This window comes from Chlamydotis macqueenii, chromosome 2 (assembly GCF_036417535.1).
Source record: "Chlamydotis macqueenii isolate bChlMac1 chromosome 2, bChlMac1.mat, whole genome shotgun sequence".
Classification (NCBI taxonomy): Eukaryota; Metazoa; Chordata; class Aves; order Otidiformes; family Otididae; genus Chlamydotis; species Chlamydotis macqueenii.
This window is the reverse complement of record NC_141557.1, coordinates 146,739,845-146,766,698: the sequence shown is the minus strand read 5'-3', so window position 1 is coordinate 146,766,698 and position 26,854 is coordinate 146,739,845. Positions and strand designations below refer to the sequence as shown.

The 26,854-nt window shown below is 37.1% G+C and overlaps 1 protein-coding gene across 4 annotated transcripts in view; it reads left to right on the top strand.

Moving 5' to 3' along the window:
- CSMD3 (CUB and Sushi multiple domains 3) overlaps positions 1-26,854 on the top strand; it is a 743,929-nt gene that overhangs the window by 663,333 nt on the left and 53,742 nt on the right. For all 4 annotated transcript variants that reach the window (XM_086741185.1, XM_086741184.1, XM_086741183.1 and 1 more), the window contains 4 exons: positions 15,171-15,344; positions 17,343-17,516; positions 19,127-19,312; positions 23,862-24,035. In XM_086741185.1, coding sequence (XP_086597311.1) covers positions 15,171-15,344; positions 17,343-17,516; positions 19,127-19,312; positions 23,862-24,035 — 708 coding nt within the window. The remainder of the gene's footprint in view (positions 1-15,170; positions 15,345-17,342; positions 17,517-19,126; positions 19,313-23,861; positions 24,036-26,854) is intronic.

The following is a 26,854-nucleotide window of genomic DNA, read 5'->3' as shown; positions in this document are numbered from 1 at the left end:
AGCATGTATTGTAATGATCTGAGAAACACACTTTTGTGCAACTTATGAATAAATTCTAGTGTTGCTTTCATTCACTGAAAAATAGTAAGAAAAAAAAATAAATGCAACCTTCTACTTCTAAAGCTTTTCCCTTTACAGCCATAAAATTTTATTTTAAACATTTATCTTAGAGCCTTTCCACTCTGACCTACTGAAAAATGTAGTTATGCTTGGACTCAGGTGGCTACCAGTGTATTTCTATTTTAAGTGCTGAAGATGCCATTAAGAGTACACTTAGATGACATTAATGAAATCCTACAGGATAAAATAATATACTTTTTCCAGGTATTTTGTTTAAAAATACAAGTTATTATTTCAAAAGCTCTACTGAAATTGTTTTGTTTCATTGTGTTAGACAACTTAATTTTCATTCCAATTAAGTGTAATTTGAAAAATTTATGAAAGGTGGAATAAATAAGAATATCATTATCTGCAACAGAACCTAAAACTAGTTAGTGTTGAATTTAATTAGATATAGAGGAGAATTACAACATAGGTAAGGTGTAAATCACACACAAAAAAATATTAACTAAATCCAAGTTGTATTGCAACACAAATAAAATTCCATAACATTGTGGACAGTGCAATATTTTCTTGACAGCCATAATAATATCAGAATATGTTGATAGTTTTCACAGTCCTTTGTTGTCTTTTTCCATTTCTGCTTGTTTTATTACAAGGAGAGTTATAGTACTTTATGGCAATTGAATCTTAGGGGACAGTAAATGGCAAAGAGAATTAGAGCATTTAACACAACTGCTCTTGTTTCCAAACCTTACATTTTTTTTTTGCAGAATACCTAAATAACAATGTAGTACTGTGTGAGTAATCATATTAATGCATTGTTCTTGGTTTGGGCCTTACTGAATGTAGTGGGAAACTGAGTTGTGTATCAGTTTTCTTCTCACTCCATATCTGGTAAGAAGAAACAATGTTCAAAATGAAAAAATAAACAAAACAAAACAAAACAACAGACGTCCTGAAGTATTCTGTTGTGGAGCAGACGTACTGACTGGAGCACACCAACTGTGTAAGCTGACAGTGAAGAATATGCAGTGCATGAATCAATCAGTGCTATAGAGATGTGTGTGAGACAGGTAGAGATCTGCCATTTAGCACCTCCAATCAATTCATAACTGAAAAATAACATGATAAGGGATTAAATTTTTTTTTTTTCATAAGGCCAGTTGATAAGATGTGTGTATATTAGTGAATGAAAGCACCAATGGGGAGGTTAGATAATCAAGTTAGAAGGTATGAAAATATATTAAATTTGTATATATTGTGGACCAAGTAAATCAGGAACTGAAATATATACATTATACATACATTATATGCAATTTATATATTTGAAAGAACAAGGTAAGAGAAGTAGAGCTGGAAAATTATCTCTCAATTCCTTTATTTGTGCATATTCAGGAATAACTGTACCTTTTAAAATTCTGTCAGGTAAGGATGAAGGAACCGTATTATTTATATTTTTCCAATCAATTTTCAGTCACTAAAAGGTTTCTATGGCTATGTGTTCTCTGAAGTGTAGCCTTTCTGCCAGTATTTTAATCCTTAAAACTTTTAGAAAAAACATACAAGCAATGAACAGCATCTTCACTATTTTTAAATATATTTTATTTAAATTCATGGTATTTCAACTAAAAGGGAATCTGTATCTCCAATGATACTGAATTAATGTATCTAGAGTTAGCGATATGCTTTTCTTTGTTCTTCCATACTACAGCATAATAATAACAACTAGACTTTCAAATGAAATATATGTTGTATGTTTCATCTTTAAAGAATTATTCAGCCGTTTCAAGGAATTCAGCAGAGCCGTTCCTTCTCAGGGCCATGGGTTTTTAAAGGCTTAAAAGAACATTACTGTTCATCCTGGACAATTTTAGTATAGCTTGAACAGCTGGCAAGGTGAAGATCTTCTGAAACAAGCAGACAAAACCCTGTTTTGTCCAAGGCTGTATCAGTGTTGTTTCAATACTAAGATTTTCTACAGAAGATGTGGTTTGTGAACAGGAGGATGCAAAAAAAATATATCTTGTAAGAAATGCAAGCACTTTAGAGAAGAAAGAAATTCCAGCAAATAGTTCTTCCTTCTAGAGATGACATCTTCTTGACAGGTTAATTAACATTGTTGAATAATAACCTAAATATCTTTTTTCAATAATATATTGATATGCAGATTTCTTTCATTACTATGATCGTGTTTAATGTTACTGACAGCTAAAATAAGCATAGGCATGTTTTGCCATTTAGAATCATAGAACAGTTTGGATTGGAAGGGACCTTTAAAATCCAACTCCCCTGCAAGGAGCAGGGACATCTTCAACCAGATCAGGTTGCTCAGAGCCTCATCCAACTTGGACCTGAATGTTTCCAGGGATGGGGCATCTACCATCTCTCTGGGCAACATGTTCCAGTGTTCCACCACCCTCATTGTAAAAAATGTCTTCATTACGCCCAGTCTAAATCTACCTTCTTCTATTTTAAAACCATTACCCTTTGTCCTATTGGAACAGGCTCTGCTAAAAGTTTCTCCTCATCTTTCTTATAAGTCACCTTTATTTAATGTTGTAGATTCTGTATTCATTTATTCCCACTTTTGCATCTTGGAGAGTAACATGCAGAAAAGAAACGTCATTTGCAGCTGAGGTTTCTAAGGCTCTGAGACTGTTATTATGCTCATTTTCCATTGCTATAGTTGGATTTCATTTCAAGATAATTTATTTGGTCCTCACATGTTATTAATATCCTCCATTCCTACTTTTTGACTAATTTTGTTTCTTAATAATATTTTATCTAGTTATTCTTCCCAAGCTTTGCTAGACTGAAAACTGAGAATATTATAGTGCTTATTTCTCCCTCTCAAATCTGCTACTCAGTAAAACCTTCACATTTAATCTCTTTCTTTGTAGGATTCACTCATTACCTTTACAAATCTTTTGATTCAGGAAATTATGAGTTACATTAAGACCTAAGGACCTCAACTGGATTCAGAGTACTGTTGTATAGATCTTTTATATCCACATCATAGAAAAGATGGAAATACACTTACGATACAGCACTATAATAGAGATGTTGACAATGAACAAGGCTATCCTGAAAACAGACTAGAATAGCCTAGTCTAAAATAGACTAGAATCCTAACTAGTGTGAAGTCAACTATTTGCCACAAGGATGTTAGTATTTTTTTTCCCCTAGTAATAATAATTATGATAATTAAATTGTTGCAAATAGTTAAATGGAGATTTTGTTTAACATTTACTAATTTTATTTCAACTTTTCTTCTACCCATAACCCAGTTCTTAATGCAGTGCAGTAAATGTTCTGTTTGTGATGTGTTTGTATTTGTCAATGTACCATGCAAGAGTATATATGTATTTTTTTCTTTAAGTCATTCATTCTGATAGACATAGATCAGAAGTACAATATCAGTCTTACTGCTTAAACCACTTCTCAGTCCCATATTTCTCACAAATCTTATATGATTGATTTTCATTTATATTTTCAATGGCCTTCCAAGGTGACTACAACAGTTTTTATTTCTTTGTAATTGGTCTAAGAATCAGAACATTACTTTGAGGATTAAAAAGTGATATTCCATTAGATTCTAACAGTACTATTAAGTTTTTTATCCATAACAAGTAAATACTGAATGAATTGTTGGGTGTTTAAACAGGAGTGTGAATCGATAATAGGATCAGTATTTCTTAAATTCTTTCTCATCTATTTGCAAAATAGATTTCCTTGCAAACAAGAAAAATAAAAAAAAAAAACCCAAGAGACAACATTGTTGCTCTGTATTTGAAACTTTGTTTTTGTCATGGATGGAATGATGCACTTCACTCATAAGACAGAAGCAGTAATATACTTTATTGATATGAAACAGGGAGTTAATGAAGTTTGATAGTAAAATGTAAATGTGACACTGATTTAACAGGATTCAATGGCAAGGTGCACTGGATTGTTTATTGCTGTCGTAGTTCACTCCAGATTGGGACCAGACTACGCACTCTCTCTCTCGCTGCCCCCACCCTCCGAGAGAATAGGGAGAAATAATATAAGAAAAACAGCTTGAGGTTTGAGATAAGGACAGGGAGAAATCCTTAAAGTCACCGTTACAAGCAAAACAGACTCGACTTGGGGAAAACTATTCATTTATTACTACAAACAGCAGGATAATGAGACAGAGAACAAGATAACCTCCCTCCACCCCTCCCTTTTCCCAAGCCTAACATTATCTCTACTACCTTCCCCCCGAGTGGCACAGGGGGGAAGAGGGAATGGGGGTTGCAGTCAGTTCATCACACTTTGTTTTAGACTGCTGCTTCATGGTCAGGGGAAGAACTCCTCACATTCCTCCCCTGCTCCGTTGTGGGGTCCCACCCCTACGCCACAGTCCTTCGTGAAACTGCTCTGGCATGGGTCATCTCTTCCATGGAGTGCAGTCTCTCCAGAACGGCTGCCCCAGCGGGCCCTCCACGGGCCACAGCTTCAGGCATCCACCTCCCCTGATGTGGGGTCCTTCACGGGCGCCAAGTGGATCTCTGCCCCTCCGTGGACCTCCATGGACTGCAGGGGGACAACCTGCTCCACCATGGTCATCACCACAGGCTGCAGGGGAATCTTGGCCAGGAGCCGCATTACTCCTCCCCCTCCTTCTGAACTGACCTTGGTGTCTGCAGTCCTTCCTCTCACAAGACAAGTTCTTCATAACAGGCTGGCAGACACCTCTCAGAATCTTCACATTATCCATCTCATCTCTCCACTTCTTGCACCTCGGCCGGGCCTTGTTGGGCCCAGTCGGCTGCCCGGTGGGAGGCCAGAGGGTGAGGCCTGCAAGGCCCATGAGGCTCGCACTTCCCCCTCTGCGACTCTGCCCCCACTCAGCTTCTTCACATCTTCTCTTTTTTTTTTCTGTTTTCCCCTTCTTAAATATGTTATTGCAGAGGCGTTATCACAGAACATTCTGCTACCAATTGATTTGGCCTTGGCCAGCAGCAGATCCACCCTAGGCCCAGCCGAGTCCACTGAGCAAAGGGGAGCGACTTCTAGCAGCTTCTTACAGAAGCTACCACCTTAGGGCCCCCTCTCTAAACAAAACCACAGCAACTGTGTAGATGAAAGGGTCAGACAAAACTGTCAGGGAGACCCTCCCGATGAGTCATGAGATTCAGAAAGGACTCCATTGCTTTCTAAACTCCTTCTCAGAGTGGAGTCTAGGTGCGGCTGGATCCAGTCCTATTCCCAGGCTTGACCAACAGTTTATGTCTAAAGGATTATATATGCACAACCAAACCTTTGTATCACCTAGCTAAGATTTCAAAGTTCCAGTGGTCTTATTCCGAATTCTCTTACTGATTATCTCTCACAATAAGGATCCTCTAAACCTCAAGGAGTAACCTTAAGAGGCGTCCCTGCTCAAGGGAAGATCCCTGTGTGCAGCCTGCTGCCATGCAGGAGAGCTCCAAGGACTCTTGGGCTGCTCACTATTTACGAAGTAAGATAATTGACTGATAGTCATATTTACACACTGACTGTAGATGGTAGTTTCTGACAAATGTGGCTTGAGTTGGACATTGACCAGCACTGTGGCTGGGGGAGTGCATCACCACCCCTTGGCTACGGTGTTCTTTTCTGTCTCAGCTGGATGCAGCCATCATGACTGGATACATCTATCACTGATGTTTATCACTTGAGCAAGGTTACAGGAAAAGTGGTCAGATTAGGGGGAGAAGTGAGCGGACTGTCACAATTTTCCCAGCAGTACTCTTAGTTTTTTTCTCAGTAGTCCTTTTCTTTCTACTTCCTTAGCTTTTTGCAACTGTTTTCAGTGTTCTGACATAGTTGTTTTTTTTTTTTTTCTGGCAGATTTTGTTCATATTTACAGAAAGCTCTCTCAGTATGATACTCAGTTTGCAGTATTTGCATTCAGTCCCCAATGAAAATACTGCCCCTGCAGAGCTTAGCTCCTGAGAAGTTTTGTATATGGATTGCATTGAGAAGGAATAATCTAGCTATCTCATTGCAAAAGAAAGTGTCACACATTATGGTTATATTAAATAAAAGCTAGATATTCCAACAATCAGTTTTATCATTTTATTCAGTTTCACTATACCAAATTTCACAACTAAATTGTTCCTTATTCCATAATGATTCAATTGGGGTTGGTACCATGTATTTCTCAAATTAGAACAGATTTTAAATTCTGTCTCTTTATGACTAATTTTTGCAGTAGTGAATTTGTATGTTACTCCTTGTTTATACCAGTGTGACAAAACTGACATCAATGGGATGGTAGGTGATATATATATATATAATGCAAGCAAGTGAGTGGAAAAAGGTTTTAGGGATACAGCTGTGAGATAAAATGAAGAAATAGGGTTGATCTTTGATGCCATTGCACAATAACTATGTCTCATTCAGAAAAAAAAAAAAAAGCAGTTTCTCTGAAAACATCTTTGTTGGCGACATGGACAGTGGGATAGAGTGCACCCTCAGCAACTTTGCCGACGACACCAAGTTGTGTGGTGCCGTCGACACGCTGGAAGGGAGGGATGCCATCCAGAGGGACCTTGACAGGCTGGAGAGGTGGGCCCATGCCAACCTCATGAAGTTCAACCAGGCCAAGTGCAAGGTCCTGCACGTGGGTCATGGCAATCCCAGGCACAAATACAGGCTGGGCGGGGAATGGATTGAGAGCAGCCCTGAGGAGAAGGACTTGGGAGTGCTGGTGGATGAGAAGCTTAACATGAGCAGGCAATGCACCCTTGCGGCCCAGAAGGCCAACCGCATCCTGGGCTGCATTAAGAGGAGCGTGGCCAGCAGGTCGAGGGAGGTGATTCTCCCCCTCTACTCTGCCCTGATGAGACCCCACCTGGAGTACTGTGTCCAGTTCTGGAGCCCCCAACACAAGAAGGACATGGACCAGTTGGAGAAGGTCCAGAGGAGGGCAACAAAGATGATAAAAGGGCTGGAGCACCTCTCTTATGAGGACAGGCTGAGAGAGTTGGGGCTGTTCAGCCTGGAGAAGAGGAGGCTCCGGGGAGACCTGATAGCGGTCTTCCAGTACCTTAAGGGGGCCTACAAGAAAGATGGGGATAGGCTTTTTAGTAGGGCCTGTTGCAATAGGACAAGAGGTAATGGTTTTAAAATAGAGGGGGGTAGATTTAGATTGGAAATTAGGAAAAAATTTTTTACGATGCGAGTTATAGAACACTGGAACAGGTTGCCCAGAAAGGTGGTGGAGGCCCCATCCCTGGAAACACTCAAGGCCAGGCTGGATGAGGCTCTGAGCAACCTGATCTAGTCAGGGATGTCCCTGCTCCTTGCAGGGGGGTTGGACTAGATGACCTTTGAAGGTCCCTTCCAACCCTAACCATTCTATGATTCTATGATTCTATGATTCTATGAAAACTCTACATGTGCAGTATTTATTTTTTTTCTGAAAACTACCAAAGAATCAGTGGTAATCTGACAGCTTTGAAAGCCTGTCACAATGAAAACAACCCTCCAAAACCCCAAACTCACTGTTTTTTTAATATATGTATATGTGCACCTATTTATAGATGGAAACACATATTACACAAAGAAAACCATCAAAGGCTACTGAATGGCACTTCAAAAATTCATTTCAGTATGTTAATAAGGGGAAAGACTGTCTTTATTTGTCACAAATCACTTAAAATAAGAGTTTAAAATGGAAGTATTGAAAAACAAACAGCAGAATTGGTCATTAAAACTACAGAGATATAAGCATGTCCTTAATGCATAATAAAGATTTTGGAATTCTTTTCTTCACAAGTATCTTAAGAGAAAAATAACAAAAGGGAAGTAATCTACTAGTAGTCATGAGAAAAATAAATTAACACCTTGCTTTTAGAAGAAATACAACAAAACCAGAATAGAATTAAGAAATAATTCCTCTTTCAGATATGGATGTGGATGGTGGTGGGGTGTTTTGTTGATTTTTGTTGATTTTTCTTTTTTTTTTTTTGGATATTAGAGAAGTAGGGATAAAAACTACTATAAGTGAAAGGTTTTTCTTTCCTGTGTGGTAGACCAGCCCTATGGATGTGTGATATAGCGTGAGAAAATAAAACAAACAAGCAAAAAAAAGAACTTCTGAAAAGTATTAATGAGCCTCTGACTCTATTCCAGCTTAGGGAATTTATTTAGCTGCATAAATTAGTGGAAATTTCAGTAATGTTCTCAAAGGTTCTCTTAACAGGAACTATGTGTACCATTACCTATACTTTCAATAGCAAACATGCTGAACTGCTTGCCACATGCACCTACATGACAGATGGTGTTTTGAAAATGAAACAAATAGAGCTTAACTTATCTTTTGGGTTTTTTTTTTTTTGGGGGGGGGGGGAAGGGGAATCGTGTTTGTTATGAATTAGTTTTATGTCTCTCAGATAAAACTTCCCCTGGAAAGTAGAGTGAAAACTGGAGACAAATTCTGCAAATCCCAAATGTTTTCTATTTGTTTTGTTTTTTTTTTTTTTTAAATTAAGATGAAAAATGTATCACAGTTCTGACAGATCCTGGTTTAAATTATATTTAATACCTTAACAGTGTCACAATAAGATGATTTTGAATTCTGTTTTGCTACAACTACAGTTTTATAATATTCTTCATACATTTAGATTCCTTTATTTTTTTCAGTTTGGAAACCTTACATAGGGATAGGAGTAGGATCTAGTGTTTAAAAAAATAAACAGTTCTGTACTAATAGTGACTAGTTTACAATTACTCATGCAATATAGCTGGTGCTCCAAAGATGTAACTGTTACACAGAGTAGGAGGAGATAATCAAGACTGAGGGAATTTAAGTAATAGAATCATAAAACAGCTCGAGTTTGAAGTGACCTTGAAAGATCATCTAGTCCAATCATTCATGGGAAAGGGAGCTGAAATGTTATTATCTAGCACCCTGTCCAGTCATATCCTTAAAACTTCCAGTGATGATGACTCTGCCACATCCCTGGGGAGGTTGTTTCACCGAGTGTTTGTTCTTGCTGTAAAAAAAAGTCTTCCTTATGTCAAGATGAAACCTCTCCCATTCCAACTTGTACCCCCCACTGCCCCGTTTCCTCTCTATATCACTCCTTGTGAAGAGAGAACCTCCATCCTCTTTGTAGCTACCCTTTAAGTACTGGAATACTGTGATGAGGTCCCCCCTGAGCCTTCTCTTCTTCAGGGACTAACACCTTCAGCTTTTCCTCATGGGGCAGGTTCTCCAGCCCTTTGATTATCTTCACAGTCTTCCATTGGGCTCTCTACAGTCTGTCTGCAACTTTCTTCAGTGGTGGGGACTCTGATGTGTTCACCTCACCATCAGTTTTGGTGCCATCAGAAAACTTGTGAGGGTGCTTTCAATTCCATCATCCAGGTAATTTATGAAAATGTTGAACAGTGTTGGGTCCCATATGGATCCCTGGAGGATCCCTCTTGTGACAGGCTATCACCACCCTCTGAGTGTGTCCCGTTAGCAAATTCCCTACTTAACTTGCAGACCACCAACATAATCTGTACCTTGCCAGTTTGTCCAGGAAACTAGTGTCAAATGCTGTACTGAAGTCTAGATAAACAACATTCACTCTCTCCTCTTGTCAACAGAAGATGTAAAGAAAATCAAAAGAAAGGAAGAAAAAGAAAAAAGAAACTCAAAATCAAAAGAAGTCAAAGCTAGAGTCTGGGAGGTTTATGACAATGACAGGAAGTAGGCTGAGAGGATGGGAATTTTATGTGATTTTAAATTTTCTCAAGATGTACAGAGACATTAACACAAGACTTACAAGTGATTTATAATGAATCTTTCACCTGTTGCAGTTGTGTGTTTTTTGTAATGTCCATGCACAGTTGCAGAATCTGCAGTGTGATCTTAATCACCTGAAGCATTGAATTACTTCAGTTCCTTCTGCAAAGGAAACAGAGCTTGACCTTTCTGGTGATGTATGCTGCTTCCACTCTAGTGCCATAAAGTAATATAAAAGTCTTAAATAAGAACCGGGCCAAATATTGTAATTAAATGCAATTAAAAATTTGTTTCCTTGAACATGGTCTGAATCACTGCAAACTGTCTGGTTGTACTTCTAATAGAAACCATTATTTTCCCGTTCAGCTTTTACTCATCATACGGGTAGTCCTGCTTATCATAGAATAATAAAATCATAGAAACATAGAATCATAGAATCATAGAAGAGTTAGGGTTGGAAGGGACATTTAAAGGTCATCCAGTACAACTCCCCTGCAAGAAGCAGGAATATCTTCAACTCGATCAGGTTGATCAGAGCCCTGTCCAACCTGGCCTTGAATGTTTCCAGGGATGGAGCATCCACCACCTCTCTGGGCAACCAGTTCCACAACTCTCATTGTAAAAAATTTTTTCCTTGTATCAAGCCTATATCTTCTTCATTCTATTTTAAAGCCATTACCCCTCGTCCTATCACAACAGGTCCTGCTAAAGAAATTTTCCTCATCTTTCTTACAATATCCCTTTAGGTACTGGAAGACTGATATAAGGTCTCCCTGGAGCCTCCTCTTCTCCAGGCTGAACAGCACCAACTCTCTCAGCCTGTCCTCATAGGAGAGGTGCTCCAGCCCTCTTATCATCTTAGTGACCCTCCTCTGGACTTATCCCAACAGATCCTTCTTTTAGTGACCCTCCTCTGGACTTATCCCAACAGATCCTTCTTATGTTGGGGGCTCCAGATACTGCAGGTGGGGTCTCAAAAGAGTGGAATAGAGAGGAAGAATCACCTCCCTTGACCTGCTGGCCACACTCCTCTTGATGCAGCCCGGGATGTGGTTGGCTTTCTAGGCTGCAAGTGCACATTGCCGGCTCAAGTCAAGCTTCTCATCAAGCAGTACCCCGAAGTCCTTTGCAACAGAGCTGCTGTCAATCCATTCTCCACCCAGCCTGTATATTATGTTTGGGATTGCCCTGACCCACGTGCAGGACCTTGCACTTGGCCTGGTTGAACTTCATGAGGTTTGTATGGGCCCACATCTCCAGCCTGTCAAGGTCCCTCTGGCATCCTTTCTGTCCAGTGTGTCAACTGCATTCCTTATCCACTCAATGGTCTGTCTGTCAAATCCGTATCTCTTTGGTTCAGAAACAAGGATATTGTGTGGGACAGTGCCAAATGCCTTGCACATATTCGGGTAGATGATGTCAGTTGCTCTTCCCTTATCCACTGATGCCTTAACCCTGTCACAGCAGGCCGCCAAATTGGTCAGGAACAATTTGCCCTTATGAAGCCATGTTGGATATCATCAGTCACCTCTTCATATTCCATGTCCCTTAGCATAGTTTCCAGGAGAATCTGCTCCATGATCTTGCCGGGGGGAGAGAGGAGGCTGATTGATCTGTAGTTCCCCAGGTCTTCCTTGTTTCCCTTTTTAAAAATGGGACTTGTGTTTCCCCTTTTCCAGTTGTCAGGAGCCTCACCAGACTGGCATGACTTCTCAAATATGATGGCCAGCGACTTGGCAACTTCATCCACCAGTTCCCTGAGAACCTGCGGATGCATCTCATCAGGTCCCATGGACTTGTGCACCTTCAGGTTCCTTAGATGGTCCCAAGCCTGTTTTTCTGCTGCGGTGCACAGTTCTTCATTCTCCCAGTCCCTGGTTTTGCCTTCTGTGACTTGGGCGACGTTACTAGAGCCAAAAAAGTCATTGAGTACCTTAACCTTTTCCATATCCTGGGTAACCAGGTCTTACGTTTCCTTTTGGAGAGTGCCCACATCCTCCCTGGTCTTCCTTTTACCCCTGATGTACCTACAGAAGCTTTTCTTGTTGCTTTTGATGTCCCTGGCTGGACTGAATTCTGTCAGGACTTTAGCCTTCCTTACCTGGTCCCTGGCCGCTTGGACAACCTCTCTGTAATCCTTCCAGGCTGTCCTTGCTTCCACCCTCTGTAGGCTTCTTTCTTTACTTTCAGTTGGTCCAGGAGCTCCTTATTCATCCACGGAAGCCTCCTGGAATTTTGCTCTTCCTCGGGACACATCGCTCCTGAGCTTGGAGGAGGTGCTCCTTAAATATCAACTAACTTTCTTGGGCCCTTCTTCACTCTAGGGCTTTATCCCATTGTGCTTTGCCCAGCAGATCCCTGAAGAGGCCAAAGTCTGCTCTCCTGATGTCCAGGGTAGAGAGATTGCTGCACACCCTCCTCACTGCCCTAAGGATCTTGAACTCCACCATCTCATGGTCACTGCAGCCAAGACTGCCCTTGATTTCAACATTCTCCACCAGCTTCTCCCTGTTTGTAATAACAAGGTCCAGCATGGCACCCCTTCTCATTGGCTCCTCTATCAGTTGCAGGAGGAAGTCATCATGCGTGCATTCCAGGAACCTCCTAGATTGCTTGTACCCTGCTGTGTTGTCCTTCCAACAGATATCAGGGTCGAAGTCACAGAAATGTGATAGGATAGGGAACTTGGGCCCTTTGTGACCTGTTCAAGAAAGTCTTCTATGTACTGGACAAATTACTAATTTCCTGAAGAATCAAAAATTTTTGTGATAAAACTTCTATAAACATGTGTTATACCGTCTTATCCCAGAAAACATAAAACAAATTTCAAGTATGTCTAGTCCTTATGTAGCACTGATGGAAATGGGGAGAAGACAAGCAAGAGGGGAATGTACCCTTGAACAGTACGAGATTTGGACTCCTGTTCGTTATATAGAAGTCAAATTGCACTCATTAATTTAATCTGTGTGAAGGATCATGTGCTACCTATATTGTAAATTCTGAATGTTTTATCATGATTCATACAATGAAATACTATATGAGGCTTAAGGTGCCAGATGCAAGTTTTAAGAAAATCTCAGATTTGCAATTTTTTTTTTTAGTAGGAATTTTCTAGTCTTGAAAGAATGAGGCAGAATTCTAAAAATTACATAAGAGTATTATAAACAGTTAAAAATTCAAAGGAAAAAAATAATCCAAACTATATTGCTTCTAAATGTCCTTTGTTATTAGCAACCTCGTGTTTTGAGGGTTTGTTTGTGGGGTTTTTTTTTTTGAGAAGTAGGAGGGTAAAGGAGAGTAGAGGAGTTTGGGTGGCTGGTAGTATTTTTTTTTTTTTCACTAAAGTACTAGCTGAAACACCACTTATTCTTCTGCTTACATCACTTGTTTTTACAGTGAGTTCTCTGCCATATGTCATGAGGTCTCCATGAGGTCAACTGTTCATTTTCCATTCCCACATTATTTGCTGAATCACAGTGCCCATTTTCCAGAGTTCACTAAGTAAAATAGTAACAAATGACACATGGTTCATTCTTCTCTGCCTCTCAGATTAAATGTCTGATGGTGACTGTCGTAGTTCAGCCCCAATCGGGACCAGACTACGCAGTCTCTCTATCGCTCCCCCCACCCTCCGAGAGAATAGGGGAAGATGATATAAGAAAAACGGCTCAAGGTTTGAGATAAGGACGGGGAGAAATCCTTAAAGTTACCGTCATGGGCAAAAGAGACTCGACTTGGGGAAAAATATTCATTTATTTCTAAAACTAGCAGGAAAATGAGACAGGGAACAAGATAACCTCCCCCCACCCCTCCCTCTTCCCGGGCTTAACATTATCTCTACTACCTTCCCCTCCCGAGCGGTACGGGGGGGAAAGGGAATGGGGGTCGCGGTCAGTTCATCACGCGTTGTTTTACGCTGCTGTATCATCGTCGGGGGAAGAACTCCTCGCATTCCTCCTCTGCTCCAGCGTGGGGTCCCTCCCACGGGCCACAGTCCTGCGTGACACTGCTCCGGCGTGGGTCATCTCTTCCACGGGGTGCAGTCCCTCTAGAACAGCTGTCCCAGCGGGCCCTCCATGGGCCACAGCCTCCTTCAGGCCTCCACCTGCTCCGGCGTGGGGTCCTCCACGGGCTGCAGGTGGATCTCTGCCCCTCTGTGGACCTCCATGGGCTGCAGGCGGACAACCCGCTCCACCATGGTCTTCACCACAAGTTGCAGAGGAATCTTGGCCAGGAGCCGCGTTACTCCTCCACCTCCTTCTTCACTGACCTTGGCGTCTGCAGCCGTTCCTCACAACAGGCTGGCAGACGCCTCTCAGGATCCTTTTTACATCTTATTCACTTCTCATCTCCTCTCCCCTTCTTGCAGCCAGGCCAGGCCGAGTTGGGCCCAGTCGGCTGCCTGGCGGGAGGCCAGAGGGTGAGGCCTGCAAGGCCTATGAGGCTCCCGCCTCCCCCTCTCTGTCCCCCGCTCATCTGCTTCACATCTCTTCTTTTTTTTTTTTTCTGTTTTCCCCTACTTAAATATGTTATCGCAGAGGCGTTATCATGGGACATTCTGCTACCAATTGGCTTGGCCTTGGCCAGCAGTGGGTCCGCCCTAGGCCTGGCCGAGTCCGCTAAACAAAGGGGAGCAACTTCTAGCAGTTTCCTACAGAAGCTACCACCTTAGGCCCCCCCCTCACTAACAAAACCAGAACAGTGACTTTCATAGTTAAATAAAGTATTTCTCATATTTTGAGAATACGAAGTAGAAGATTAGACAAAGACATAGAAAGGTTTTTAGTTGCAGGACATTTGGATGTAGTTGCGCTGACTACCTTTAGCCCAAATGTGTTAATCTCTTTGGGATTCCTCTGAGATCAACAGAAGAGAAAGAATGGAAGACAATCCAGTCAGATTCCAGCAATAAATTGTGCAAGCTAATGTTTCCATTTTAAGAAGGCTACATTTATGACATCCACATGGATTGACGTTTATAATAGATTGAGATTTGTAATAAATTGAGATTTATAATATTTATATTAAATTTATTTATTCTAATGTAGAATTTTACAGGTTTTAATGAAAAGTTTTTCGTATTTTTGAACCAAAACTCAATAACATGTATGACATAATCTCTTTGCTATGCTATCTTTTTGCAATTTTTTAGAAGTGTACAGTCCTATCTATAGAAATGCAATACTGCAGTTTTCCCCAAGTTAGTAAAAATAAATCTTTGAATGAAGTCAATAAACAAATTTAAATGTTTATCATTTTTTTTTTGTTTTAATTGAGGAGGTGTATTTATAATCTGTCTGGCATATTTACTGATTTTTTTTCTTTTTCTTTTTTTTTTAATTTGTCTTGAAAAATATAGCTGGTCACTGTGGTATTCCAGATCTTATAGTCAATGGTCAAGTAATTGGAGAAAATTATGGATATAGAGACACGGTTGTATACCAGTGCAATCCTGGTTTTCGGTTGATTGGTTCTTCTGTACGAATATGTCAACAGGATCACAACTGGTCTGGTCAGCTTCCGTCCTGTGTGCGTAAGTAAGCATGGCAGCACATACTGATTTATGTTACAGGAATGTCTGTGTCAGACAAGATAAGGAGTGACTTTACAACTTAGTATTCTTTTTTTTTAAAAAAAAAAGACAGATTTAAAGCAGATCCTCAAAATTATGTGTATACTTAAAATCTGTGACTCATCTACCAGGTGAAGTTTAATGTTGTCACTTAAAAAATCCCATGGGATTATTGCATCTTTTGACTACTATATACCTGTCATTTATACATGAATATGATGCTTCTTAAAAAAGTCATGGGGCTTAGACACTCCGATACTCAAACTTGAAAATGGCTTTGTGTCCATAATTGACTTTTGAAAATATTTAATGTACATTTACTTTGACTGCAGTAGTTGGGTAAGTAGATGCTTTTGAATTACATTGTCAGCACTGATGTTTAAAGTGTTTACTTCAACAAACATACTTTTTTTTTTTTTCCCCTTCTCCTCCCAGAGATAGTTATTTTGTTTTATTGTTGGGGTTTTGGCTTTTTTTTGGCATAAATTCTGTATTTTGTTAATGAGACTCCTGGTGTGTGCTAAGTGTGTCAACATATCACATTACCATTATGTAATAACAGAAAATACTATATTACATTTAGGAAAATTTGAGAGTTCAGAAAGGATTCTCAGGCAAATTACAACTGTGTCTCAATAATTCAGGTTCATTAATATCAGTGTATCAAAAATGCATTAGTTTGCCTCCAAATATTCTAGATTTATAGCTGCATTTTTGTAGCATAAACTGTCTGAATGATGGATCATAACACACAGTTAATTTGTTACACTTACTACTCACTCTTTACTTTGTTTTAGGTAGAGTTAGGTATACATAACACTACTATAATAATTGTATTTCTTAATTTTATTTTCACTTTATGATCTAGTAACAGATTCCTTCTTTATATTGCATTTCAGACTAGCACACTTCTTTATAAGTAACTGTTAAGGCAATAAACTTAGACACCATTAGTCAAGAATTTCTAAATTAAAATGAGTGTTAGAACTGAAAAAAAAAATGTTTGGATGTGCTAACAGTACAGAAAATGGATGTATTTTCTTCCTTTAATCAAATAGAAGCTGCTTGTTTGAATACAGGGGGATGTGCAATACAGCACTTCAGAAAAGGGCACAAGACTTGGGAAAAAGCAAAAGGCTACTGTAAACAGCATCTGTCTCTAACTTTGTGTTTGATATTTAGGAGCAGCTCCATTTCAGATCAAAGGTTCAAATTAAGTGTAGAAAAGTAGTCTCAAATTTCTTTCTTTATTTGACTTTAGGTATTTTAATCAACTTTTAAAGATCATGTGTTTAAATTTAGTGATTCTGACTTTTTCACTTTCAAATTCTCCTTTTCTCTTGCTTACACAGTGGGCAGATGTATTACTACTGTTGTGTATTGCTACTGTAAAAGCATAGGTATTAACAAAAATTTATGCAAATTTATACTTCTATTTTCACAAGAATAATTTGTATTGTTATTAGTTTATAAATAACAACAGTTTAGTGTACAATTCCAATTATTCTTTTGGGAAAAAAAAAATGCAGTTCCTTATATAAAAATTTCTGATGCCAGAAAAATGAATATATTTGATTAAAATAACTTCATGATATGAATATGAATTAATTCCAAGATAAAATGGAGTGAGTTAAGGCATATTTATAGGAAACATTTCCTGAGGAACTAACACATTAAAATATGTCCTTTCAATTTCAGGCTATATGTAATGAAAATCAATTGCTTGCTTTTCTCCTGATTCTTCAGAAAAGTTTTCTTCATTTGCCTTGATTACTGCATGGCTAATTCTATTCAATTTATTTAAATATTTAAATAAGTGCTTGAACATTTGCTAAAATATGTCTTAGTTCTCAGTTCAGAGAAATGTGATTTTTTCATGGAAAGTACTCAGTATCTTATAATACCAAAATGTTAAAATACTATTATATAACTTTGTTTCTTTATTTTGTGCTTTGCTAGCTGTTAGCTGTGGTCACCCTGGTAGTCCTATCTATGGAAGAACAAGTGGAAATGGTTTCAACTTCAATGACATTGTGACATTCTCATGTAATACGGGGTATGTTATGCAAGGACCAACCAAAGCACAGTGTCAGGCTAATAGGCAGTGGAGCCACCCACCACCAATATGCAAAGGTAAGAATGCAAGCATTTGCGATTTCAAACTAAGTTGGAAAACTAAGGTTGAATAAAAAACTGAAGGTGAAAGGAAACTGTCAAGACAAAATTATGCCTCTCTGACTAACAGGTACCAAATTATTAAAGATGTTTCATTCTTCAGTTAGATCTGTTCTACATTCAGAAGGTTGCCAAGATAACCATTGCAGAGAAACTTTCTCATGTGCCTATAGTTTGTATTGATTTTTAAAAATGATTTCTACAAGTTCCTTATGCAAAATTACGCAGAGATAATTAAGAGCTTAAATCCTGAGATAATGTTCTCTGCATTTTCCAGTTCCAGAGTTCCAGTAGGTGCACAAGAAAACGCACCTTATTTTCCTTTTATGTTTCGACTGATCTGGCTGCTTATCTTGTCTTTTTAATTTCTTATTCTAATTTGTTAGCATAATCCTCTTGGATTGGTTCTCAACACTTCTGGATTTTATATTTAAAATTCTTAAGCTGAAAATAAGAGAATATTATGAAATTAGTTCTGTTTGAGTTTTCATAGCACTTTTAAAAAGATTTTATCACCATTGTCCTTTATCAGTCTGTTTTTATGTGCTTTTTAAATGTTTTAATTTTCCTCATTTATAAACATGTACTTTTTGCTGTAACCTGCTTGCATACATGCAGAAATTTTATTGCCTGTTTTTCAGCATCTTCCCAGCAGCTTCTATCGATTTTCATCTGTACACAGCCTAAGTTATGTTATGTGCTTATAGTAATTTTATTTACTATATTTTCCTTCTGATAGGTGTCCTTCCTTTGATCACTTTGAGAAGTGATCACTCCTCATCAGCAAAAAGGTCCTTGGAAATTTGAGGAGTTGTTATTTTTTAAATAGATAATGATGTGTTTACTTGACCAGAGGAGTCTATTGCATGGAAACTATTAAAAAAAAAATCTCCATGGCTCCCTAAATAAGTATTATATTCCCCTCAATAGACAAGTGTAAGTTTAAAAAAAAAATCTATCTTCAGTGATTTTCAAACATATGAATAGTATCCATCAGTATTTTCAGCCATCAAAGTATACCTGTATTTTGAAAAGCACATGCCCATTTGTTGGTATATTTCCCTATTTTAGCAAAATCACCAAAATCTTACTTAACTGATCATGTGCCCCTTAGCTCAAAACATCTACCTCCTAAGTACTCCATTATCAAAATATTAGTATAGGAACATAAGTATATTTGCATGGCTGTATAGGTTAAATCAAAGGCACATCTAGCCTTATAACCTGTTTTCAACTGTGAGCAATAGCTTATGTCAAGGCAAGAATATAAATTGAATATATTGGTATGTCCAGTTACTTTTAGTGGCAAATACATTTAGAGTATCCTCACACTCTGTGAAGAAACATTTCCTTTTATTTACTCTGCATTTAAAATCTCCTGGTTTTAGCATCTCCTCATCTCATATCATCTTCCTAATTCAGTATCGTTATGTATAAAACTAGCGTATATAAAATCAGAGTAGCAGCACATTGGAAGTTTCTCATACAAAGGATGGGAGACCATTTAAAAACCATTTTAGTAGAATGCATTTATATAACTCTCAAGTTTATGCTCTTTTTCTTTTTAGTGGTCAATTGTTCTGATCCTGGAATTCCTGCAAATTCCATAAGAGAAAGTAAAATTGAACATGGAAATTTCACATATGGCACAGTGGTATTTTATGACTGTAATCCTGGATATTTTTTGTTTGGCTCTTCAGTTTTAGTTTGTCAACCAAATGGCCACTGGGACAAACCTCTACCTGAATGCATTAGTAAGTAGATAATGTGTATGCTTCTATAAAGCATAAATGTGAACTAGACTCCATATTATTTCACATAATATTTCTATCAGTCTCCTGATAGCAACTACAGTAATAATATTTATATACATTTGTGTGCGTGCAGTAATGATTGAAGGTCTCAGTAGATGCTGAAATAGCACAGTTATTGTCTGTAGCAAATAATGTAGGAACACTGGAAAATGCAGTAACCGAAATAAACATCTCTGAATGCTTCATCACAGTGATCCCTGATAGCAGGGATAGAAGGTAAAAACATATTAATTGAATTTGCCAATACATGGCCTCCATCAGCCACAGAGCTATAATCACACTGAAACTTAAAAACTATAGTAATCAATTATTGACTTATGTGAGTATAGTACTTCCTGGACCTCTCTTGGGACAACAGCAAGATCAGGCTTATGAAGACAGTAAGCAAATAATCATGGCACTGCAGAGCACTGAAAGTGTACTCTGGATCATGTCCTCAGCTTACCACACTACTAGGAACATCGTAGTCATATACAACCTATCCAGTAAGGGAAGTGAATGAATGCAAGGAGGTGGTTTTTGTTCTGGCTTGTCATGAACAACTTTCTAACTGTTGTGTAGATGTAGCCACAGATGTTTCATAGGGTTTTGATTAGCTGGGACAGCTGGTTTACTCAGTTCCTTATAACTCTATACAAAAGGCTTTGTTTTAGGGTCAAAATTTGTCTCTAAGAAGGGCTGAAAGCTTTATTTTCTAGAGAGTAAAGGGAAAACAGGTTAAAGGTTCCTTATTTAGGAATCACAGACCAATATTTGCAATATTGTAGATATTAGTTCTCAGTTTTACCTTTATTAGTCCACCTTAATTGAGATTTCTTCAGTTCTGCTATTCTCTCTCTAAAATAAAAAATCTGAAATTGTATTTCTTCTTATTGTTAAAAACTTTAGTTCTGGAAGTTGTCCTTTTCTTTGATGGGATAAGTAGCTTGATTGCAAATCACAGTTAAAGTGATAACAAGGAGTCTAACAGTTTCACATTAAGTTTGAAGGTAACACTACCATTTCAAAAAGATAAATGTTACTTAATAGTAACATATCTTCAAGTAGGAAGAAATTCTAAAAGTAAAGTTGCAAAGTTTTATTATTTCTACTTTTGTATTTTCATCTCTTAACCTTCTTTCAGAATTGTCTGAAGTAATTTATTAATACAGATTTTACTCCTTTTCAGCTGACCTTTGAGAGTAAGAGTGCTATATGTACTTTTGAAAGGGCATCCTCAGTTTTATTTGTATCATTTTTATAGAGGGGTCAATGAATTCTAACCTAGGCACTATCCATGATATTTTGTCATCATAAAACTTACTAAAACTTATTCTGATGCAGTTACTGAATATTTTTATAAGATTTTTTTTGGCTTCTGGATTGTTTTGCAAATTGTTTACTGTTTTGGACGTATGCAGGATGGTCATTTAGTCATCTGCACATTTTTCCACTGTATGAGCAAAGTCCAAGAAGTGGAATGCTGTCTGGATGTTTTTCTTTGACCCAGATTGGATTATTTTTTTGACCTAGCTGGATTTCAATCTCTTTCTAACTGGTCTCAAAGAATGTACCATTTTTTTTTTTTTTAAAATAGTGCTAGAGTAATGCAGAAGAGACATGGTAACAAAGGAAAAGTTATTCACCTGTAAATTGACTCAATTCCTTTGAAATGTGTGGTAGCTACTATGAATGCTATAAGAAGCAGAATTCAGTGTTGGCCTGGACTGTAATGTCCTTTCAAATCTCCCTTTGAATTAAAGACTTTCAGGGACATCCACTACTTAGGAACATATGGCTTAAAAAATAAATTTGAAATGTACTCAAAATGAAAGATATGTTTGTACGATACACCTGAAAATATTCCAGTGTCCATGTTAGGTTTTTTTTTCTTCGTGCTGCAAAGTATTATTAATTTAGTTCTGAGAGATATGCCCTGATTTGTAATTTTTAAGCTACTGAGATGTGAGTACACACAATCCACACCTTCCAAGCTTGAAATGCAAATAATGTAGACTAGATATTTGCTGGTGTCTGTGCCATCCTCTCAATGATTCTATTGCAGCACGTTGTCCTGACATTTCTTCCCTCACTATGTAACATACACAGCCATTCCCAGCTGTCAGGTAGAATGATAGGAATAGCTGACAACTATACAGATTAGATAAACTTCAAGTGTACTTTTTAATCCAGTACTCAATACTTAGGGTATAATATTTGTAAGTTTAATTGAACATTTGTAAATTTAATCAGGCTTTAAACTAATAATGCTGTAGTTTTACTGATACATCATCACATCCATTCACCAGAAGAGGATGTGAATTTATACTTCCTGTTTTTCCAGAATGTTATGTGTCTCATCTGTAATCATCATTAGCTGTGTATTTTGTTTGTCGGGATTTTTTGGGGAAAAAGAAGTAGCCATTGAAATGTCACACTGGTAAAATATTTATTTGCATCTCTTTCTCTCAGATTTTTTTTTTTTTAAGGAAAGTGAGGTTTTGCTTGTGACAGAAATTAATAGTTGTCCACAATAATAAAAAATATAATTTAACTTGACGTCTTTACATATTCTGAAGAAGATTAATAGTATTATTCTCTTTTATTTTTCTTCTTCCTTCATTATTTGTTCTTTAAATGTGATTCAAAGCTTAATGTAAAATTATATTTATGTAGCTATGAAAAGATTCTGTGCATGCATGTGGTGGAACTGGACCAGACAACAGAGAGGCAGAAAGGAAGAAATTGATGTAAATAAAATGGAGGATGAATTAGCATTAGGAGAAAAAAAAGACAGAATATGATCAACATTTGGTATGAAATCCTATCCTGAGAACATGAATATAAAATTAAATTTTGAAGAATGTATAATCAATTTAAGGGTAACATTACAGGGTGGAATAATTTCCTAAATCATTTATTAGAAGTCCAGGACTTTTAGACATAAGTGTAAACATGTATACATCTATTGATGTATAAGAAAGCCCAAAACTGAATGCTGAAAGGCACCAGTATGAAATTAACTTTTCCTCTCTGACAACATGTGGAAAAGGCAAAAGAATCAATAAAGAAAAATACAGATAATAAAAACATTCTGAAAAATGTGAATGTTTTTCACAAGAAGAAATTGTTTTGTTTCATTAAGCCTGTGTGACCAACATGCCTTATTATTAACAATATTCTGTTTGCCTTGTGTACATATATAATTAATAGTAGATTTTATTTATAAGCAATTGATTAAACATATAACATACTAGCAGCAAGTGCCTAGTTTGTACAGCTGACAATTCTGACTATTTTACTCTTGCAAGCCTACAAAATGGTCACAGGGATCAGTGGCACTAGGTAGGAATGAAAGTTAATCAATCACCTACCACATTCTTAACTCTTTTGTGAGGTTATCAGGAAGGTTCTACACCATGCAAGTTGGATCCCTAAGAGAACATACGTCACTGAACACAGATCGGTGCATGTATAAATGTAAAGCTCTGAGACTGACAATAATCCTTAGAGGAAGATGAGTCATTACACATAACTTTGGTCATATGTTATATTGTACAACCATTGTACTGCTGTATACACCTGAAATAGTAGGGAATTGAATACATCCTCAACCTTGATCAGGTTTCTAATCTGGCTTTTTTTTTTTTTTTTATAAAAGCCTGGGTTTTATTCCTAAAAAAAAAAAAGACTACTTTTGATTGTTTATAGCAAGAGCCAATTTGCTGTATAAGAGGCAACTAAAGGACAAAAGATGTCATGCTAAATTTTCCCATTTTCTTTCTTGATTTTATGTATTTCATGACATTTGAGCCAGTTAGCAAAATCAGGTATGTATAAGCTAATTGTTGTGCGATCTGATAAGTGGAAATCACAAAAATGTCAAGATTAAGAGTATTAACAGGTAGTCACAGCGTGGAAATAGCAAACAATTATTGATCAACATTTACTCAATAAACAACTGATAGGGAGTTTATCCATTACCATTTCTAAGACTGGAATCCTACAGAAATATTCTCTGATCTCTGTGCAATTAGTATCAATGAATGATGCCTAGAAATACATTAAAAATATGTAAACACATATTTTATTCATGCAATACAATAATTTAAGTAACCAAAATAATGAATATGAAATTAGTATATTAGCAAAATTTAGCAAAAATTATCATGTTTATAAACCTAATAGACTTCATGACCAATGATTTGGAACCAGGAGATGAGAGATGATAGTCTGCATATTCTCTGCTTCAGCAGTGACTTTGGCAGATACTGTGTTCCTGTATTTTTTTCTCTGAAGAGTACATGCATGAGTGTGTTTGTGTGTGTACGTGTGCATGTGTTCATGCCATAAAAATCAGCTTAGCAAAGAAGTGTCTTGGGACATCAACAAACCCTGAAAAGGTCAGCCTCTTCATAAAGTTTATTTATGGAGTTATGAAAATGATAACTACAAACTGTTTGATCAGTGATAATAACCTTTTTTTATCTCCAATAATTATGCATTGTAGTGATTGACTGTGGCCATCCAGGCGTTCCTCCTAACGCGATCTTGTCTGGAGATAAATATACGTTTGGGTCTACTGTTCATTATACCTGCACAGGTAGACGATCGCTGTTAGGGCAGTCGTCTCGTACATGTCAGTTAAACGGACACTGGAGTGGATCTCTTCCTCATTGCTCAGGTAACATTTTTTAATTAATGTGTGCCCTGAAGTTCTTTTGAATTTATTTTGATCTTGTCAGAAGGCAAATTTAAAATCTGAAAAACAATGCATAACACTGAAGTGCTATGTCAATAGAAGTAAAAAAAAAAAAAAGTAAAACCAAAGTAAGTAAAAACTTTACTAGCAAGAAAATAATTTGGGAGACATAGACTTTCTCAGTGATGTTTAACATGAATAGGAAATGGCACATTCAATAGAATGTTAAAGGAATTGGTTTATTTTGAAAATATTTTCTATGATGTGACTTATGGAAAGAGTATTAATTTCCACAGGGAAACTTTGCATCATTATCTCTTCAAGACGATGGGTTCATTGTTTTTTTTTCAACTTGCAAAATACCTACTGACTTGATAGCACCTCAAGTATATCTTAATTGCATAATACATTCATCTTTATTAATAAGGCCAAGTGGGCTCCACATAATTTCAGGATAGGATGCTCAGTTTTGAGGGAACTCCATTTATCCTTGTAATAGATTAGCTCTCCCCAAATAGAGATGTATTTTCTGAACAACTTAATGCTTAGGAATGTTCTGATTCACAACTTCAGTGTGATTCACTTTAGCAGCAGTGATCAAATGACAAACAGAAATCCAAGTCATACACAAATCTGAGAACTTGGCTAAATCCTATTTCTTATCTTAGAGTATGTAAATATGGATTGTGATAGAGGTTAAATATTATCAGTTTTAATTCTCAATAAATATTGGGTGGACATTCTTGTTATCATCATGTTTCCATTATATAGGTTAAAGAAATCAGTGGGATTTTGGACCTTATACAGGCCTATGTAATTCAGAGTAATTAGATATCTTCAAAGGCAGAAAATAGGAACAAGTGACCCATTTTTTCTTGAGTTACAGCTATGCCAAAACAAGAGGTGAAAAAAAAAAACAAAACAACTATATGCAAATCTGACAGTACTGCTATACCAATTTCACACTGAAAATCCAAGTTTCTTTACACCATTAGTAAATTATAGATTCATAGAATGCTTTGGGTCAGGAGGCATCTTTAAAGATTGTCTAGTCCAACCCCTAACCATGAGCACAGACATATTCCACTACATCAGCTTGCTCAAAGCCCTGTCCATTGTGACCTTGAACAGTTCCAGGGATGGGGCAACCACAACTCTGGGCAACTTGATCCAGTGTCTCACCGTCCTCATAATAAAAAAAAGTCTTCCTTATGTCCAGTGTAAACCTACCATCTCAGTTTAAAACCGTTGCCGCTTGTCCTGTCTGTACAGGTCTTCATAAAAAGTCTCTCTCCAACTTTTTTATTTATCTGATATATTGAAAGGCCGCAATAAGGTCTTCCTGAGAGCCTTCCGTTCCCCAGGCTGAATAACCCCAACTGTCTTAGCTGTTTTGCATAGGAGAGGTGTTCCAGCCCTCTGATCATTTTTGTGATCTTCCTCTGGACCCATTCCAACAGGTCCATGTGCTTCTTGTCCTGAGGACCCCAGAACTTGCTATAATACTCCAGATGGAATGTCACATATTCCAAACCTTTTTTTTTTTTTAATCCTGCCTTTGTCTCTTTAGTGTATTCAGCTATAAATCGATGTTAGCTACAGTTTCAGAATGTGCTTTTTTTTTTTTACAGCACATGGCAAAGAAATGGTTAAAAACTAATAACAAATATTAACATAGTGCTTCTTGGTTAAAATCTTGCACTAAATTCCAAAGGGCTGGAAGAATTTTTCAGTATCTGAACCTTCCACTACAAACTTTTAGGAAGTGGTTGCAGACAAGGACAATCTATATGTTATTATCTTGCTCAATGAGTCTCTTTTCTTTAACTAACCTGTCATTGCAATCTAAAATGTGACAGAAACTAGAAAATGCGAACACTTAATTTAATCCCTTAAATTTCTGTCATTAAAATCAAAGGGAAATTTTTTCCCACAACAAGAACAAAGATCAAGTTCTTATAACGTGTGAATTTTAGAGCTATGCACCAGAAATCAAAGCTTAATGTAAAATATTACTTAATAAATAATGATACATTTATTTGAATTGCAAATTCAGACTAGGTTCATAAAAAATTTCTTTACAACTAATATGTACGTATATTTGTCTGGGGGAAAAATCCTGTTTAGATAAAATCTAAGACTACTTATTGTAGTTTTCCACAGTCTTCATAAACAAAAAAAAAGAAAAAAGATTTTCTCATTTGTGAATTTTAAATAAATTAAAGAAATAGACAAAAATATCAAGGAATACAAATAGAAAGCCTAAAAATGCACACGAAAATATATTAAAAAACTGTACTGAAAATAACACTTACAATAATTCTGCTATTAAATTAAAGAAGTGTTAAAATATCTTGGGATAAGCGTTTGTAAGTGATGCATATGAAAATATGAAAATATTTTTTTTTCCCGATGACAAATTTTGTACGGGCAGATAGGAAACTTTAATCATATCTAACATGTTTTTCTCAATACATGAACAAACATTGCTTTGACAGAGATTCAAATGTGGATCATAGTGAATCAAATTGTGACAGAATATAAACTGGTACTTTCTTTAGGTGTACTGTACCAAACTATAATTCTAGTTTAGGACAATTTGAGATTTTGTTTTTAAAGTGTGTATCTGAAATGCTTTCTTATTTTAAAATAGTTTACAGATTGCCATATGGAATTTCTCTATTTTGTATCTAAAAATATGTGAAATCATTAATTATTAGCCTTGATAACTTGATTTCTTAATTTCTAATGTATACTAAAACCTTACATTTATATTTTTTGATGATGATATTAATAATAAA